Source organism: Chlorocebus sabaeus, chromosome X, assembly GCF_047675955.1.
Source record: "Chlorocebus sabaeus isolate Y175 chromosome X, mChlSab1.0.hap1, whole genome shotgun sequence".
In the NCBI taxonomy this organism is placed as follows: Eukaryota; Metazoa; Chordata; class Mammalia; order Primates; family Cercopithecidae; genus Chlorocebus; species Chlorocebus sabaeus.
The window spans coordinates 149968284-149988682 of NC_132933.1; the positions used below are offsets into that span (position 1 = coordinate 149968284).

At 47.2% G+C, this 20399-nt stretch overlaps 1 protein-coding gene across 4 annotated transcripts in view; it reads left to right on the top strand.

Annotated features, from left to right (window-relative positions):
* Positions 1–628: 628 nt before the first annotated feature.
* ARSD (arylsulfatase D) overlaps positions 629–20399 on the top strand; it is a 28878-nt gene continuing 9107 nt past the window's right edge. Inside the window, exons 1-7 of one of the 4 annotated variants that reach the window (XM_037986295.2) lie at positions 629–885; positions 3659–3808; positions 7500–7621; positions 8759–8881; positions 14166–14589; positions 16681–16817; positions 17611–17793. In XM_037986295.2, the coding sequence (XP_037842223.2) occupies positions 710–885; positions 3659–3808; positions 7500–7621; positions 8759–8881; positions 14166–14589; positions 16681–16817; positions 17611–17762 (1284 nt within the window). In that variant the 5' untranslated portion in view covers positions 629–709 and the 3' untranslated portion in view covers positions 17763–17793. Of the gene's footprint in view, positions 886–1327; positions 1435–3658; positions 3809–7499; positions 7622–8758; positions 8882–14165; positions 14590–16680; positions 16818–17610; positions 17794–20399 lie in introns of those variants that run through there. The other 3 variants (XM_007990953.3, XM_007990952.3, XM_007990954.3) reach the window with 3 other exon arrangements.

Sequence of the window (20399 nt, forward strand, 5' to 3'; positions counted from 1 at the left end):
GCAGTCTCAGGAACAAAGATAAAAATAACAATTGGAATTAGCCGGGCGTGGTGGCAGGTGCCTGCAATTCCAGCTACTTGGGAGGCTGAGGCAGAATCGCTTGAACCCAGGAGGCGGAGGTTGCAGTGAGCCAGGATCGCACCATTGCACTCCAGCCTGGACGACAGAGTGAGATACTATCTCAAAACAACAATAATAATAGTAATAAAAGAAGAAAGAAGGGCCCGTCTAGCATTCCCGTTCCAGACTTAGAAAACAAGTCCAGCATCCGGAACAGACATTTCAAACACCAAGTTTTGAGAAACTGAAATCGCAGCTTGATCGCTCTGGGCAGGTCCTAAGACCCTCCCCGACAAAAAGAAAAGGGGCTCCCTGTGCTCAAACCTAACTGGGTTTATTTTTCATTTTCATTTATTTATTCTTTGGGACTGAGTGTCACTCTGTAAGTCGCCTAACACGCCCAGCTAATTTTTGCATTTTTAGTAGAGACGAGGCTTCACCATGTTGGCCAGGCTGGTCTCGAACTCCTGATCCCAGGTGACCCACTCGTCTCGGCCTCCCAAATTGCTGGGATCCCAGGTGGGAGCCACCGCGCCCGGTCAATCGTAACCGGGTTTAATCAGCTCCTCCTTAGCCCCGGCCTCCGCGTGTGACGACCTGGGAAAACCTGCTTCCAAGCGGAGGTTCCGGAGGTCCCGAGAGCCAGGAGATGACGCGGATGAAGGAGGGGCGGGCGCACACCCCAGATCCCGCAGCTGAGAGGGCGGAAGCCCTGGCACTAGCGGAGCCCAGGCGCGGAGTGCGAAGGGCAAGGTCCTGCGCTCTGGGACAGCGCTCGACCATGCGAGCCGCCGCGCGGAGGGGACGCGCCGCGCCCGCCGCCAGGTGCCAGGGACCCCGGGACGCGGCCCACACTAAGGCCTGGGGTGGGGACCTGGGGAGGGGGTCGCGAGCACGGCGAGGGGCGCCCCAGGCGAGCCTGGGCCCCTGTAAAGGGCGTGGTTGTGTCCGGCGCCTTGTAGTCCCCAAAATGTAGCTGGAGGCGCGTTCTGTGCCCGGGAAAGACGCCAGACAGCAGAGCCCAGAGATAGGGGGCGACTGAGGGGACGAGGGGGAGTGGAGGAGACCGAACTGAAGGGAAGCTGGAAGGGCAGGGAAAGAGAACAAAGGAGGACTGGAAGGGAAGGCGGAGGAAGGCCGGCCGGGGCCTGGAGGGAGCGGAAACTGGGTCGGTCACGCCCTGCTGGGTCCTCCACCACCGGTAGAGGGTCGTGACTGCAAGTTGTCCAGGTTCTTGGCATTTTGAACAAGGAATTGGACAAAACGCCCAGCAAAGAAAGAATGAAGCAACAAAAGAAGGAAAGCAGGGATTTATTGAAAACGAAAGGACACGTCACAGTGTGAGAGCCGACCAAGCAGCGGCTCAGGAGCCCGGTACGGAATCTTCTTGGGTCCAAATACCCCCTAAAAGTTTCCCATTGGCCACTTCATCATCACCTCATGTAACTGAAGTGTTGGTCCGCGATTAGTCTGATTGGTTGCAGACAGCAGCCAACCAGAGGCTGAAGTTACAAAATTCACAGTCCTGTGCAAACATCTGATTGGTTGCAAAAACCAACTAATCAGAGACTAAGGTGAAGTCACAAAGTTGCCAAGGAAGACTGGACCCGAAATCAGTCTGATTGGTTGCAGACAGCCAATCTACCATCTGCCCAGCAGAAAAGGTCAAAGGGAAGCCTCTAGTCCTTTTGTTACTTAGGCATGGAAAGTTAGGATTTTCCCGCCAGGAGAGGTGGCTCATGCCTGCAACCCCAGCACTTTGGGAGGCCGAGGCGTGTGGATCACCTGAGGTCAGGAGTTTGAGACCAGCATGGGCAATATGGTGAAACCCCGTCTCTACAAAATAGGCCAGGCCTCTACTAAAAATACAAAAAAATTAGCCGGGCGTGGTGGCAGGCACCTGTGATCCCAGCTACTCAGGAGGCTGAGACAGGAGAATCGCTTGAACCCAGGAGGTGGAGGTTGCAGTGAGCCCAGATCATGCCATTGAACTGCAGCCTGGGCAACAAAAGTGAAACTCTGTCTCAAAAAAATAATAATAATAAAAATTTTAAAAATGAACCAAAAAGGAAAATTAGGATTTTCCTTTCAATTTAGTTCTAGGAAGTCGGCATGAAAACCCTTAGGTTCCCTGCCTCCAGACCCTATTCTCCTGCCTCAGCAGCACTGCCCTGCCTCTCGCCACCCTCTGAGACACGCCCCATCCTGTCCCCTTCCGTGGCCATTACCCTGCTGGCCACACGGGATCCCTCCCCATGGCCTTATTCCTCCCCTGCTCCCCAGTACAGCCGTGTCCCCCCAAGCACCCTGAGACACACCCCTCGTTCGTGCCCTCCCCAGAGAGCACGGCCATGATCCCCCAACACTAAGACACCACCCACCTACTGCTGTTCAAGGACCATCCCCCAGCACTAAGCCACCGCCCATCCATCCATCCACTGCAGTTCAAGGACTGCTTGAGCCAGTCCTCCCACCTCAGAATCAGGCAGAGGTTGCAGTAAACCACCATCATGCCACTACACTCCAGCCTGGGCAACACAGCAAGACCCCATCTCAAAACAAGAAACAAAAAGAATGATAAAGCAGACTGGTTGTTTCAAAGTGACTTTTCGTACAGGGTTAAAGCATGGGAGATTTTCTTAGCTCAGGTGAACTACACATCTTCTTCTTGCTTGCTCGAATCTTCTGTTTTCCGGAAAACTGGCCTGTTTCCCTGTTCAGCTTGATGATGTGGCAGTTAGGACGAGTGACTCCATTCCAGTTTGTTCTGAACTGTGTGGTCTAGCGTGGCAGGCCAGGTCTCACTAACGCAGGCCTCCGTAACAACTGTTTCAGCACTGACCGAGTGGTGAAGTTACATCTTAAAAGCTGAAACAACCAGTGCCCTTATGCAAAGGCTGGGATGTAACAAAAGACCCCCAAGAGTTTTGCCCAGGCCTCTCCTGGGCCTTTGAAGCATGAGGAGATAATGAAGGAATTCTTAACAGGACCCATTTAGGATTAAACAAGTTTTATTGTGGGTCTTAAGGAACTCCCTAGACCTCCACAAACAAGCTTTACTGGGGACTAAAGGAACTCCCCAAAACTCTGTGACTTAGCGGGAGACAAGATAAGGGTCATCACCCCAGCACCTGGACCCATCTAGATGAAGTCAATTTACTGAGGCTCCAGAGGAAAGTCTTCAGGACTCAGACCTTAGTTACAGATGAGAAGTTAATCACTTATGTCTTTAGATGAATGCACACTTACCCTTAGACATAGAGCTTTGAAGGTATATAAGCTCTGGAAAGCTTTGTAATTTTGAGTTCGTTGGGAGAGAATTTCCAGGCCTTCCTCCTGTAACTGGTTACAGAATTAAAAGCTCTCCTGTTTCCCAGTTCATCTGCATCTCGCTATTGGGCCACGAGAAATAGCAGTCTGACCCTCGTTTGGTCCGGGGACACTAGTGCACTAATTCAGGCCAGGATAATAACCTCCCATAAAGCTGAACGTCTTAATTCAGTGATAAGACCTTTGCCTTCCCAGCGAGCTGCCTTGAAATGCCTACTTCCCGTGCCAAATTGTAGATGGTCATTTCTGTGTTTCACTTTCTCTCCAGGGACTCTTTGCTGGTGCTGCTGTTTTTATGCTTGCTTCTGAAGACGTGTGAACCTAAAACTGCAAATGCCTTTAGACCAAATATCCTACTGATCATGGCAGATGATCTAGGCATTGGGGATCTCGGTTGCTATGGGAACCACACCCTGAGGTACAGTTGGCTGTTGTTATTGGTGGTGGTGTTATGTGAGTTTGACTGAATGGTGCATTTAAAATCTGCCTAGAGAAATTAGGAAACTCCTTAGGACCTCAGAACTCAACACCACAAAAAACTACCAACAGGTAAAAAGGCCCTTTTAAACGATGCAGAACTGCGGTGAGTGGGTGAATGTATTATTACCACAAAATGGGTAGCTTAAAACAAAGGGAATTTGTTCTCCTAGGTCTGGAGACCAGAAACCTTAAATTCAGGTGTGGGCAGGGCCAGGCTCCCTCTGGGGGCCCTATGGGAGGATCCTTCCTGCCTTTCCCAGCTCCTGGGGGCTCCAGGTGTCCCTGGGCTTGTGGCCCCATCACTCCAGTCTCTGCCTCTGTCTCCACGCGGCCTCCTTCTCTGCGTCTGTGTCCTAATCTCCTCGTCCTATAAGGACACAGGTCACTGCAGCGAGGCCCGCCCACTGTAAAGGTCTCGTCTTCCGTTGAGTACGTTTGCTAACACCATCTGTTGCGGGCTGAATTCTGGTCTCCTCCAAATTTGTAGGTTGAAGCCCTAACCACCGGTACTTCAGGGTGTGACTGTATTCAGAGATGGGGTCTCTGAAGAGGTAATTGAGTTAAACCGAGGTCCTTAGGGTGAGCCCTAATCTGATATGGATTACCAAAAGAGGAGATGAAGACACCGACGGAGCTCCCTGCGAAGCTGTAGGGAAGGACCCTTCCTGCTTCTCCCAGCTCCTGGGGGCTCCAGGCATCTCTGGGCCTGTGGCCACATCACTCCAGTGTCTGCCTCCGTCCCCACGTGGCCTTCTCCTCTGTGCCTGTGTTTCCTCCTCTGTCTTTTAGAAGGACACTGGTCATTGCATCTAGGGCCCTCTCTAAATCAGGATGATCTCATCTCGGGATACCTAACTAACAACATCTCCAAAGACAGTTTTTCTAAGCAAGGTCCCACACACAGGTTTGGGGGGTCAGCACGTGGACAGACCGGTTGGCAGACCCCCATTCATTCAGCCCACTGCAGTGGCATGTGCAAACACAGAGTAGTAGCCTCTATGCCAGCCTTACCAGCAGAGTGCTTGAGTGGTGCTCATGTGCCTTCTACAACAGGAGAAAAGGAGAGAAACCTCCCTATTCCGTTTAGTGAGCTTTTCTCCTAGAAGGATCGCCCCAGAATGCAGGCTGCATCTGCTTTTCAATAGCTGCCAACCTCAGGAGTGGTCCCCGAAGAGCAAGGCCTCCCTTCTTTGCAGTGGACACTGCAGCACGTGCAGCAGTCTGCCCTGTGTGGGCCGGGCGCAGTGGCTCCTGCCTGTCATCCCAGCACTTTGGGAGGCCAAGGAAGGTGGATCACTTGAGCCCAGGAGTTTGAGACCAGCCTGGGCAATATGGCAAAACCCTGTCTCTATCAGACATACAAAAAATTAGCCAGGTGTGGTGGCACACGCCTGTAGTCCCAGCTACTCGGGAAGCTGAGAGAGGATGGCTTGAGCCCGGGAGGTGGAGGTTATGGTGAGCTGAGATCGCACCACTGCATTCTAGCCTGGGCCACAGAGCAAGACCCTGTCTCTAAATCAGTCAATCAATCAATCAATCTGCCCCCTGTCCAGGGATCCCCTTTCGAACACCCTGAGCAGGCCTGGTTGTAATTCACAGAATATGTGGTTCATCTGTTTACAGTGTACAGTTCAGGGACTTTTAGTCTATTCACAGAGCTGTCCATCCATCACCACAAACCATGTTAGAGCATTTACATATCCCCAGAGAAACTGCACCCCTTTAGCCATCACCTTCAGCTAGGGGCAAATCTGTGTCTCCTAAATGCCTACGTTGAAGTCCTAGTCCCCAGGACCTCAGACTGTGACTCTATTTGGAGACTGAGTCTTTAGAGAGGTGATTGAGGTAAAATGAGGTCACTAGCGTGGGCCCTGATCCAGTAAGATTAGGGTCCTCATAAGAAGAGGAGATAAGGACACAGACACACATAGAGCAATGACCACCTGAGGACACGGGGAGAAGATGGTGTCTATGAGCCCAGGAGAGTGACCAGCCCTGCCCACGCTTGATCTCAGACTTCCAGCTCCCAGAAATGTGAGCAAATAAATGTCTACTGGGTTTGTTTTTCTGTTTTGTTTTGTTTTGTTTTGTTTTTTGAGACAGGGTCTCACTTTATTGCCCAGGCTGGAATGTAGTGGCGTGATCACAGCTCACTGCAACCTCCGTCTCCTGGACTCAAGCAATCCTCCCACCTCAGCCTCCTGAGTAGCTGAGACTACAGGCACATGCCACCATGCCCAGCTAATTTTTGTATTTTTTTGTACAGACAGGTTTTCACTATGTTGCCAAGGCTTGTCTCGAACTCCTGGCCTCAAGTGATCCACCCACCTTGGCCCCCCAAAGTGCTGGGATGACAGGCGGAAGCCACTGCACCCAACCAATACCTGGTGTTGAAGCTGCCAGCTCTGTAGGACTTTGTTACGGCAGCCCCAGCTAACACTCCTCCAACTCTCTCAGCACCCTAACCCTCGGCCTCTGGCAGCCACTAATATACTTTCCATCTCTCTAGACTGCCCTGTTAGGGACCTTTCATACAAATGGAATTATATGACCTGTGGTTTTTTATGTCAGGGTGCTTTCACAGAACACAGTGTTTTCAGGGCTCCTCCCCGTGGCAGCAAGTGTCAGTACTGTTCCTCACCCCTTGCAGTGGCTAAGTCATATTCCATAGGTTCCATTCTATGTGGATGCTTCTTTTGACTTCTCTTTCTTTTTCTTTCTTTCTTTCTTTCTTTCTTTCTTTCTTTCTTTCTTTCTTTCTTTCTTTCTTTCTTTCTTTTTCTTTCCTTCCTTCCTTCCTTCCTTCCTTCCTTTTTTTTTTTTTTTTTTTTTTTTGAGACAGGGTCTCACTCTTTTCTCTCACCCAGGCTGGAGTGCAGTGGTGTGATCTCGGATCACTGCAACCTCCGCCTCCTGGGCTCAAGCTATTCTCCTGTCTCAGCCTCCTGAGTAGCTGGGATTACAGGCATGCACCACCTTGCCTGACTAATTTTTGTATTTTTCTTAGTAGAGATGGAGTTTTACCATGTTGGCTAGGCTGGTCTTGAACTCCTGACCTCAAGTGATCCGCCCGCCTAGGCCTCCCAAAGTGTTGAGATTACGGGCATGAGCCACCGCGCCTGGCCCTCACTGTTTTTTGATATCTGATGCTGAAAGCTTTTAGGCCTCTTCTGTCTGGCTCCACATCTGGACAAGTAGATAAGAAAGCACAGGTACTATCTCCTTCAGTGCTGATGGCAGATTCAGACCATAAACGCCCCCACCCTTGCATGGGAGCCCTCATCCCAGCCCCACACCCTCACCACAATTAAAAACAAAAATCTCCTTTCCTTGCTTCCTTAATTTCACATGAGCTTGGAAGGCCTGCCCTACTCTCCCCGGAAAGCCTCATTATATGAGTCATAAATTGTCTCATATACTTTGTGTGTGTGTGTGTGACGTCATCCATCTCAACATCAACACCAAACTTAGGACAGGGGTCGATCTGCCTCTACAGCAGACCATAATGCTACTAATTCTGAAATCCGGTGAAGTCTTTGCAGTCTATTTCTCTGCCTTTCAGAGCAGGGATCTGCTTAAGCCAAATGCACGTCTCCCTTTCAACAATGACATTTGTGTGCTTTGCTCAGAACGCCGAATATTGACCAACTTGCAGAGGAAGGTGTGAGGCTCACTCAGCACCTGGCGGCCGCCCCGCTCTGCACCCCGAGCCGAGCTGCATTCCTCACGGGGAGACATTCTTTCAGATCAGGTTGGTGTCATGGAGATGATGGAGAAATGGGTACATCTGTGTGCACTCATTCTATCATCTGTAACAGTTGAGTACTGATGGTGAAGATATAGGGGCATAGTACAAAGATCATCTGCAATTCATCATCTTCCTTGTATTTATGTAAGGAATATTGTATTGTGTGCATACATATAAAAGTTGTGATCATTAGGATGTGAACAGAAAAACCAAGTCTGGAATATTTTAAAGAGGTTTATTCTGACCCAGTACGACTGATCACAAGAGCAAGTGTCTCTTAGAGAGAGCAAAGTTTCCCCAAGTTGAGAGTCACTCTGATACAGCTAGATGATAGATAGATAGACAGATAGATAGATAATAGATAGATAATTGATAGCTAGATACACACTAGATGGATGATAATGACAGATAATGGATGATTGATAGCTAGATATCTAGATGATGATACATAATGATAGATGACGGATAATGACGTGATAGATGATTGATAGCTAGATAATAGCTAACTGATAGATAATGATATATGATAGATAAGTGATAGATAGATGATAGATAATGATAGCTGATTGATAGCTAGATGATTAATGGTAATGATAGATAATAGATACATAGATGGATAGATATAGATGATAGATGATGGATACATATTGAGATAGACAGGTGACAGGTGATAACTAGGTAAACAGATAGATAGACATATGATAGATCACGTAGAGTCTGTCATCCTAAGGTAGGGCGTCTCTGTTTTGGCATGATGGACATTTGGGGCTAGGTGATTCTCTGGTGGGGCCGTTCTGTGCACTGTATGTCGGGTCTTGAGCAGCATCTCTGGGCTCCACGCTCCCGATAGCGAGTAGCACCACACCCCACCCTTTCTGAGTTGTGACACCACAAACATCTCCAGACATTGGCCATGCTTATTATTTCAAGAATAGTGTGATAGGTAGGTAGGTAGGTAGATAGATGACAGATGATAGATGGGTAGATAATTGATAGCTCCATACATGATAGATGGATGATAGATAATAGCAGCTTGGCTCGGGTGCACAAATCCAGATCTCAGACACCAAATCCCCCTGGTTGAGAAGTGCTCATCTAGAGAAGGGAAAGTAAATTCTTCCTCTTTTCCCTGCCCCACAGGCATGGAAGCCAGCAATGGATACCGGGCCCTTCAGTGGAACGCTGGCTCAGGTGGTCTCCCTGAGAACGAAACCACTTTTGCAAGAATCTTGCAGCAGCGCGGCTATGCAACTGGCCTCATAGGTGTGGATATGTGGGAGCCTAACAGTATACGGTGGTTGAGAAGATTCGTGATAAAAAAGATCCCAGGCTGGGTGCAGTGGTGCACGCCTGTAATCCCAGCTACTCAGGAGGCTGAAGCAGGAGAAACACTTGAACCCGGGAGGCGGAGGCTGCAGGGAGCCAAGATCGCGCCACTGCGCTCCAGTCTGGGTGACAGAGCGAGACTCCATCTCAAAGAAAAAAAAGAAAATCCTGTTTTCCTGCAAAGGAAAACAATGCTGTGTCCTCTGAATCAGAAGTTGGTGCCTGGTCCCTCTCAGGCCTATCGGATTGTCCCCAGTTTTTGATGAGTTTTTTTTTTCTTTTTAAATTCAAAATCCTAGGAGATTGCCCTCTTTTCTTCTCTGGACCTATCAGTCTTCAGCTTGTCCCCATTTATCACGACCTTCTTCAGATATTATCTTTCTCTGCATGGCCACTCACCATCTCAAAACCCCCAGAGTTAACAAACACTGCCTTCCTTTAGACAACAAGCCCTGGCAGGGCAGAACACCCTCTTTATAACACACAGCATGCCAGGGGCCTCCGAGAGCACCCAGTATAACAGACAGTGTGTCAGGGGCCTCCGAGAGCACCCAGTATAAGAGACAATGTGTCAGGGGCCTCCGAGAGCACCCAGTATAACAGACAGTGTGTCAGGGGCCTCCGAGAGCACCCAGTATAACAGACAGTGTGTCAGGGGCCTCCGAGAGCACCCAGTATAAGAGACAGTGTGTCAGGGGCCTCCGAGAGCACCCAGTATAAGAGACAGTGTGTCAGGGGCCTCCGAGAGCACCCAGTATAAGAGACAACGTGTCAGGGGCCTCCGAGAGCACCCAGTATAAGAGACAGTGTGTCAGGGGCCTCCGAGAGCACCCAGTATAAGAGACAGTGTGTCAGGGGCCTCCGAGAGCACCCAGTATAAGAGACAGCATGTCAGGGGCCTCCGAGAGCACCCAGTATAAGAGACAGCATGCCAGGGGCCTCCGAGAGCACCCTTAAGTTCAGACAGTTGCTAGGAGGGTTTGGCATGCAGTTGTGCTCATGAGTGAGTGATGGCAGTCAAAGGAGGTGAGGCAGAATCAGTGATGGGAATTACATGGAATGAAGCCCAGGGCAGACCAGACACAAGCTCCCAAGAATCCTCCCCCCGTGGGATCACACAGGATGCACCATATTCCCCCGGAAATGAGTTTGAACAGCACGCATGGAATGCTGTCCGTTAGGGGAGCTCCCGGAGACTCAGCGCCCAGGGGTTTCTGTTGGGGGCTGGTTCTGCAGGCACTCACTGCCTGGCAGCTACCCGAATTCCAGACTCCCAGAACCGAAAGAGGTGCTTAGCATGAACCATGCTGCTTTTGCATATAGTTTAGGCACAGTCAGCTGATTATTTTAATAGTGTGAATTCTCCATTGGAAATCCAGATCTCAAACACCAGCCACGGGGAATCTTACAAGCTGGCCTTTGTAAGGGGCACTAGCTCAGGCCTGCCCCTTAGACTCCTTTCTGCATGGAGAGGAAAGGAGGGAGATGTTGGTTTATGCCGCCAAGCCCCAGGCACTCTGCTGGTTACCTCCTTCATTCCTTGCCCAGCCTGTGGGTTTAGAGGTGCTGTCCCCGTCATATACATGAGAACATGGGAGCTCAATGGTGTGGTGAGGTCACCGCCCTGACCTGGTGGTGAGATCTCTGTGCAGGGTCCCCAGTTCCTCTCTGTGCTTTTCTCACACTCAAAGCCACTGTCCCATTCACAGGAGCTGCAACATCCCAACTTGTCAAAGCTGTGGTTTTCTAAAGGAGGACAACCATTGTTCCTGCCACTTTATTTTTATTTTTAAATTTTTTAAAAGTTTTTTCTTCTTTTATTTTTTATTTTATTTTTTTGAGACAGAGGCTTGCTCTGTCCCCTAGACTGGAGTGCAGTGGCGTGATTGCAACTCACTGCAGCCTCCACCTCCTGGGTTCAAGCGATTCTCCTGCCTCAGTCTCCCAAGTAGCTGGGACCACAGACATGTGCCACCATGCTCGGCTAATTTTTTTTTTTTTTGCATTTTTAGTAGAGCCAGGGTTTCAGCATGTTGGCCAGGCTGGTCTTGAACTCCTGACCTCAAGTGATCCACCTACTTTGGCTTCCCAAAGTGCTGGGATTACAGGGCCAGTGCTTTATACTGTAGAACTCTGTGTATCTCCTATTCTGAGGGTGGATCCTTCCTTCCTTCCTTCCTTCCTTCCTTCCTTCCTTCCTTCCTTCCTTCCTTCTTTCTTCTTGAGATAAGGTCTTCTCAGGTGATCCTCTCACCTCAGCTTCCTAACTAGCTGGAACCACAGGCACGCGCCACCATGCCCAGCTAATTTTATTTCTTGTTTTTGTAGAGATGGGGTCTTGCTATGTTGCCCAGGCTGGTCTTGAACTCCTGGCCTCAAGAGAGTCTCCCACCTTAGCCTCCAAAAGTGATGAGATTACAGGTGTCAGTCACTGCACTCAGCCAATTTTTCTTTCTTTTGTTAACTATATAAGTGGATTTACTTTTCTTTACCAAGATTGCAGACCTTGCAGACCTCTGCATCTTGGTAAACATTAGCATTTCTTCTAAGAGTCTTCATTTTGTGGTTCACACACTCAGTCTGTTTTGGGGAAAGTCTGTTCATGTTCCAGAGACACTCCTCACCACATCCAAGCATCTTTTTTCCTTTAAACATAAGAAGGGGGAATAGGAGTGTGTCTGGGTTTGGGAAAAAGATACATTTTTACAGCTTCTGGAGTTCTGAGGACAGTTTGTGAGGAGTGGTCAGGAGGAAGTGGGGAGAAACCAGCTTGAACTCCTCCACTTTTTTTTTTTTTTTTTTTTTTTTTTGGAGACAGGGTCTCCCAGGCTGGAGTACAGTGGCATGATCTCGGCTCACTGCAACCTCTACCTCCCAGGCTCAAGCAGTCCTCCTACTTCAGCCTCCTGAGTAGCTGAGGAGGTGCCTGCCACCATGCCCAGCTAATTTTGTACTTTTAGTAGAGATGGGGTTTTGCCATGTTGCCCAGGCTGGTCTCGAACTCCTGGACTCAAGCCATCCACCCGCCTCTGCCTCCTAAAGTGCTAGGATTACAGGCGAGAGCCACCGCACCTGGCCTGATCTCCTCTAGTTTCAAGTGGGGCAAATAGGGCCTTGAAGCCTTTCCCATCTGTTCTGTACCTCAATTTGAGTTGGTGGATGGTCTGGACGTGAGATGGACAGAAGGTCCACATGGACAGCCCAGTTCTTGGACACTCTCCTGAAATTTGAGGTGTGGGCTTCCCCACGTACTACCTCTATGATATTGTTCTAACAGTTACTGCCTTAGGAAACGTTGTATAAGGGCATTTTGATTACAAGTTGGTGGAGAGAGCCAGTTTCTGCTACTATGTTACAGAATTATTCAGGAGTCGACTATCATTAGTAACTGGTTACCTTTTAAGCAACATATATTTATACACATACAAAACATAATTATATTTTTATACACTTAATATGTATTTATATACTTTATATACTTTAATACTTATATATAACTTATAATACTTATATTTACTTATATATGTAACATATTACTTGTATATAACTTATATAACCTTATAAAATATATAAGTATATATTTTATATGATATATGTAATATATACTTATATATTTTAGGTAATATATATGTTACTTCAAATTATTTACTTGTGGCCAGGCGCGGTGGCTCACGCCTATAATCCCAGCACTTTGGGAGGCCGAGGCGGGCAGATCACCTGAGGTCAAGAGTTTGAGACCAGCCTGACCAACATGGAGAAACCCCATTTCTACTAAAAATACAAAAAATTAACCAGGGATGGTGGCACATGCCTCCAATCCCAGCTATTCAGAAGGCTGAGGTAGGAGAATCTCCTGAACCTGGGAGGCAGAGGTTGCAGTGAGCCAAGATCGTGCCACAGAACACCAGCCTGGGTGACAGAGCGAGACTCCATCTCAAAAAAAAGAAAATTATTTACCTGTATATACAGGTTATATATATTTATATATTAACTATGTATATATAAATATTAATAGTTATACAGGTTATATATATACAGGTTATATATATAATATATGTTACCTATGTATAAATATTAATATAGTTTATTTATATTATATTTATATATACATAGGTAATGTATAAATATATATAACCTATATATACAGGTAAATAATTTTCTCTTTTTTGAGATATGAATACAGGTTATATATAATATATTTTATCTATTTGTATTTCTGTATATATTTATATAAATGTATGTGTAGGGCCCCTTTGATGTATTGTGTATTCTTACATTATAAAGATTTTCTTTTTTCAGTATAATATAATATGTAATACATGTTATGTAATATATAACAATGTATATTTGTAATGTATATAATACATATTTGTATTTATATATAAATATAAATATTTTCAAATGTATGCAACTGTTATATTGAAAGGTACGTAACGATCACATTTTAAATATTTATATTTATCACATTATAAATATTTATATTTATATAGGATATATATTACATATATAAGATATATAAAACCTATATTATAAGTAATATATATCCTATAATATAAATACATGTATTACATATATATAAATGATATTTTGTAAATTATTTAATAGCAAAATGGTCTAGGGTTGCAAGCCTGTAAGAGCAACATTCTGGAAAGTCTTAAACCTTTTTTATTTTATTTTTTATTTGTTTGTATATATTTATTTATTTTTTTGAGACGGAGTCTTACTCTGGCTCCCAGGCTGGAGTGCAGTGGCGCGATCTCGGCTCACTGCAAGCTCTGCCTCCCGGGTTCACGCCATTCTCTTGCCTCAGCCTCCCGAGTAGCTGGGACTACAGGTTCCCGTCACCTGTATCGTATTTTTTTTAGTAGAGACGGGGTTTCACCGTGTTAGCCAGGATGGTCTCGATCTCCTGACCTCGTGATCCGCCCGCCTCGGCCTCCCAGAGGGCTGAGATGACAGGCGTGAGCCACCGCAACGGGGAAAGTCTTAAACCTTTAATCATTTGCCAACGGTTCTGACATGGATACATTCATTCGTCTCCACGGGTTAGAATGCGTTCATTTAAACACCCGTATCCAGTCCATTCATTGCCTTTCCATTTCCAGTTTTGTTCTTTGCAGACTTTTCTTTCGCTGCCGACGCGGAATGATTCCAGGGTTCTTTGCGGCAGACAGGGCGGCTTCAAAGCGGGTCTCTGTTGAGCGTTTTGCGTTTCTTTTAGGAAAATGGCACCAGGGCGTGAATTGTGCGTCCCGCGGGGATCACTGCCACCACCCCCTGAACCACGGATTCGACTATTTCTACGGCATGCCCTTCACGCTCACAAACGACTGTGACCCAGGCAGGCCCCCCGAAGTGGACGCCGCCCTGAGGGCGCAGCTCTGGGGTTACACCCAGTTCCTGGCGCTGGGGATTCTCACCGTGGCTGCCGGCAAGACCTGCGGTTTCATCTCTGTCTCCGGGAGAGCGGTCACTGGCATGGCCTGCGTGCTCTTCCTGTTTTTCATCTCCTGGTACTCCAGCTTCGGGTTTGTGAGACGCTGGAACTGTATCCTGATGAGAAACCACGACGTCACGGAGCAACCCATGGTTCTGGAGAAAACAACGAGTCTTATGCTAAAGGAAGCTGTTTCCTATATTGAAAGGTAAGCAACCATCGCATCTTAAAGAGGAGATGGGGCTGGGCGCGATGGCTCATGCCCGTCAACCCAGCACTTTGGGAGGCCAAGATGGGAGGATCTTTTAGCCCAGGTGCTTTAGACTAGCTTGGGCAACATAGGAAGACTGGTTCTACAATAAATAAAATCATTAGCCGTGCATGGTGGTGTGTGCCTGCAATACCAGCTACTCAGGAGGCTAAGGTGGGAGGTTCGCTTCAGCCTTGGATGTCGAGGCTGCAGTAAGCAATGATCACACCACTGTACTTCAGCCTGGGTGACAGAGTGAGACCCTGTCGCTAAAAAAATAAAAATAAAATTTAATTTTTAAAAAAAGGCGGTAACTGCTCAGAGCATCTGAGAGTCTCGTTATTATCTTTGGGATCTCAGACACAAACCCTCAGAGAAGATGGGTATGCAGAAGCCAACCTTTTCATATGACTGGGTTTCCCATATGAGAGTCTCGTTGTGGATGTCATGTGATGGCTCAAATAGCATTGACATACACGCCATTGGATTCTGTACATTTTTATTGACAGTTTTTTAAACTTCTTTTTTTGCATTCTTTGTAGAGATGGGGTCTCACTATGTTGCCCAGTCTGGTCTCAAACTTCTGGGCTCAAACAATCCTCCCATCTTGGCCTCCCAAAGGGCTAGGATTACAGAAGTGAGCCACTGTGCCTGGCCTTTTTCTAATGTCTCATTTTGGTTTTTTTTTTTGTTTGTTTTTGTTTTTGAGGCAAGGTCTCACTATATGGCCCAAGCTGGTCTTGAATTCCTGGGCTCAAGCCATCCTCCCACCTCTGCCTTCCAAAGTGCTGGGATTATAAGCGTGAGCCACCGTGCCTGGCCCTTACTTTTAAATTTGTACAAATGTATGGGGTATGTGTGAAATTTTGTTATGTATATACACTGAATAGCGAGCAAGTCAGCATACTTACAATATCCATCTCCTGAGTACAATACATTTCGTTAGCCTTGGTCACCGTACTCTGCTGTCAGACATTGAATGTACTCCTTTAAGCTTACTCTATGTTTGTACTCTTTAAACCACTTCTCTTTGTCCTTCACCCTTCCCAGGTCTCTATCATTCTATTCTCTATCTTCATGTGATCAATTATTTTAGCTCCCACATGTGAGTGACAACATGCAGTATTGGTCATTCTCTGCCTGGCTTATTTTAGTTAACATAGCGACGTCCTGTTTCATCTGTAAACGACAGGATTTCATTCTTTTTGATGGCTGAATAGTATTCCATCATGTACATATACCAGGTATTCCCTTTTTTTCTGAGACAAGGTTGGCTCTGTCTCCCATGCTGGAGAGCAGTGGTGTGATCACGGCTCACTGCAACCTCTGTCTTCCAGGCTCAAGCAATTCTCATGCCTCCATCTCTTGAGTGGCTGGGATTATAGGCACCTGCCACCACAACCTGTTAATTTTTTTATTTTTAGTAGAGACAGGGTTTCACCATTTCACCATGTTGGCCAGGCTGGTCTTGAATTCCTGACCTCAACTGATCTGCCAGACTCAGCCTCCCAAAGTGCTGGAATTACACACGTGAGCCACCGTGCCCAGCCTCCATTCTGTTTTATGGCTGAATAGTATTCCATTGTGGACATATACAATATATTCTTTTTTTTTTTTTTTTTTTTGAGACAGGGTCATGCTGGAGTGCAGTGGTGTGATCACGGCTGACTGCAAGCTCCACCTCCCAGGCTCAGGCCATCTCCCACCTCAGCTTCCCAAGTAGCTGGGACCACAGGCTCAAGCCACCATGCCCAGCTAATTTTTCTATTTTTGGTAGAGATGGCATTTCACCGTGTTGCCCAGGCTGGTCTTGAACTCCTGGCCTCAAGTGATCCTCCCGCCTCAGCCTCCCAAAGTGTTGGGATTACAGGCACGAGCCACCACGCCTGGCCCACCATCTATTTTTTCTGTGTTCACCCACTGATGGACTCAGAAGGTGATCCCCTGCCTTGGCTCTTGTGAATAGTGCTGGAGTGAACATATGGGTGCAGGGGTCCCTTTGATGTACTGTGTATTCTGTGTATTCTCAAGGAGGTTTTCATGTTTCAGACACAAGCATGGGCCATTTCTCCTCTTCCTTTCTTTGCTGCATGTGCACATTCCCCTTGTGACCACAAGTGCCTTCCTGGGGAAAAGTCAGCATGGCTTATACGGTGATCATGTGGAGGAGATGGACTGGCTCATAGGTAAGTCAAGGTACCACAGATCCTCACTCCACCCTCGGCCTCAGGTTTGAACATGGGGCGTAACAGACTGGCCATCTGAATATGAACCAGGTTGCAATAAAGAATAAGGGCAGTGGCTCACGCCTGTAATCCCAGCACTTTGGGAGGCCAAGGCAGGTGGATCACCTGAGGTCAGGAGTTTGAGACCAGCTTGGGCAACGTGGTAAAACCCTGTCTCTACTAAAAATACAAAAATTAACCCAGCGTGGTGGTGCGCACCTGTAGTCCCGGCTACTCAGGAGGTTAAGGTACAAGAATCACTCGAACACAGGAGGCAGAGGTTGCAGTGAGCTGAGATCGTACCACTGCACTCCAGCCTGGGTGAAAGATCAAGACTCCATCTCAAAAAACAAACAAACAAACAAAAAAAGAATAGGAGTTACTCTTAGCACTTTGGGAGGCCCAGGTGGACAGATCACTTGAGGTCAGGAATTCAAAACCAGCTTGCACAACATAGTGAGACTCCATCTCTACAAAAATAAACGCTTAGCCAGGCATGCTGGCACATGCCTGTAGTCCCAGGTACTCAGGAGGCTGAGGCAGGAGGATCGCTTGAGCCTGGGAAGTCAAGGCTGCAGTGAGCTGAGATTGCACCACTATACTCCAGGCTGGGCAACAGAGTGAGACCCTGTCTCTTTAATAATAATAATAGTACGAAGAATGGGGGCAGAACGCACTCCCATATCATTTATTTGCTCCTTCAGTATTCCCAAGTACTTGGTCTAATTCTGCACAAAATCAACCTTCTACACAGCCAGTGACTTCATGTCATCATCAGAAGTTACCGAAAGTGAAGCAATAAAGTTAACGTTCAGGACAATGATCTGGAAGGACTGTCTTCCTTCTGTGGCCTTCAAGAAACCCTGGAGAGGACCAGTGAGGCTGCAGATTCTTAAAAGAGCGTAGACATTAAAAGTCTTGCAGAATCTGAATGTGTCTCCTGAGACAAGCATAGTGATAGAGTTCACAGTCTTAAAAGTCTGCATTTTCAGGTGGGACAAGGTGGCTCATGCCTTTAATCCCAGCATTTTGGGAGGCTGAGGCAGGGAATTGGCTTGAGGCCAGAGTTCAAGACCAGCCTGGGCAACATAGTGAGACTCCCCCATTTCTAGAAAAAATTTTAAAAATTAGACAGGCGTGGTGGTGTGCACCTGTGGTCCCAAATACTCCAGAGGTTGAGGTGGGAAGATTGTTTGAGCCCAGGAGGTTGAGGCTGCAATGAGCTATAATTATTGCACCACTGAACTCCAGGCTGGGCAACATAGCAAGACCCTGTCTCCAAAATAAAAAGAAATAAAAGACGAAGTATAGGGAGAAAAACTTCTCTCATATCATTTATTTGGTCCTTCAGTATTTCTGATTACTTAGTCTAATTTTGCACAAAATCAACTGTATTAGTCCATTCTTGCAAAGAAATACCTGAGACTGGGTAGTTTATAAAGAAAAGCGGTTGGATTGGCTCACGGTTCTGCAGGCTGCACAGGAAGCATGGCGGTGTCTGCTTCTGGGGAGACCTCGGGAAGCTTTTGCTCATGGTGGAAGGCGAAGGGGAAGCAGGTGTCTTGTGGCAGGAGCAAGACCAAGAGAGGAGGGGAGGAGCCGCACACTTTTCAACAACCAGATCTCAAGAGAAGTTACTCACTTTGCAGCACCAAGCGGGGGATGGTGCTCAACCATTCATGAGAACTCTGCCCCCATCATTCAGTCACCTCCCCCCAGGCCCCGGTGCCAACACTGAGGATGACAATTTCACATGAGATTTGGGTGGGGACAGACATCCAAACCATATTGTCAACCTTCTACACAGTCAACGACTTAACGTCCTCATTAGAAGTTACAGAGACTAAAGCAATAAAGTTTGGGACCATGCAGAGACGTCACCTTCCGTCTATGGCCTTGAAGAAACCCTGGAGAGGACCGACGAGGCTGCAGATTCTTAAGAGAGTGTAGATGTTAAAATCCTTGCAGAATCTGAACGTATCTCCTGAGACAAGCACAGTGATAGGGCGGGATTGGTTCACAGTGTAAGCCAAAAATAAATTCAAAGGCCCCCCACAACCATCTGAATGGATTCCCTCCTTTGCCAGGGTACCCTAAAATTTAACCCGAGAGACTGGATCATGCCATGATGGGAAGAGGGGATTGGGCTTGCCTCATTCTACCCCTCCAACATGAACATCCACACAGACCTTAACTCTGATAAGATCCATTTACAGTCTATTCTCTCTGAAGCCTGCTACCTGGAGACTTCATCTGCGTAATAAAACCTTGGTCTCCACAACTTATCATAACCCAGACATTCCTTTCTGCTGATAACTCTTTCAATCAATTACCAATCGGAATATGTTTAAATTCCCCACTTCCAGTTGTTCCACCTTTCCAGCTCAAACCAATGTACATCTTACATATAGTGATGGATGTCTCATGTCTCCCTAAAGTATACAAAACCAAGCTTTGCCCCAACCACAGTGGGCACATGTCATCAGGGCCTCCTGAGGCTGTGTCTTGGGTGCATTCTTAACCTTGGCAAAATAAACTTTCTAAATCGATTGAGAGCTGCCTCAGATACTTTTCAGTTTACAGCAGTCTTCAAAGTCTGCATTTTCAGAGCTACAGATGACCATGCGGTTTATATCATTTTGACTTTCAGTGACCAGTGGCCTCCAGGGATAGAGCAATTGCTTGGTTTGCAGGGCATCCTTTGCACTGCTGAGCCATCAACCTCCAAGATGCCAATGCCCATAGATGCTAGTGACAGCCCTGCTTCCTCCTACATAGACGGGGTTCTGTCATCACTGAGTCTCACCATTTCCCTCTCCCCAACATCTTTATTATGTGACACACACACACGGCACGATGTTTAAAAAAGCATGCCCATCGGCAACCTCTTGGTGGTGTCTGTTCATTCTGTGTTTTGTATTGGTGGTATCTTGGAGTTGACCAAAAGAGTCAAATGCTGTAAAATATTTGGAGAGATTTATTCTGAGCCAAATATGAGTGACCAGTGACCCCGTGACACAGTCCTCAGGAGGTCCTGAGAACATGTACCCAAGGGGGTCAGGGTGCAGCTCAGCTTTATACATTTAGGGAGAAATACGGCATCAATCAATATGTGTAAGACGTACCTTGGTTCAGTCCAGAAAGGCAAGACCACTGAAAGGGGGGACTTCCTGGTCAAAGCTGGATTTACAGATTTTCTGATTGGCAGGTGGTTGAAAAAGTTATTATCTGAGAATCAATAGAAGGGAATGTCTGGGTTGTGATAAGGGGTTGTGGAGGCCAGGTAGCAGGCTTCAGAGAGAATCCATGGAAAATGTTTCTTATCAGACTTAAAGAGTCTGTTCTATCAGTCTTTTTTTTTTTTTTCAAACAGGGTCTCACTCTGTTGCCCAGGCTGGAGTGCAGTGGTGCAATCTTGACTCATTGCAGCCTTGATCTCCCAGGCTCAGGCAGTCCTCCCACTTCAGCCTCCCGAGTAGCTGGGACTACACACAAGCACGTGCCGCCACACCTGGCTAATTTTTGTATTTTTTGTAGAGACAG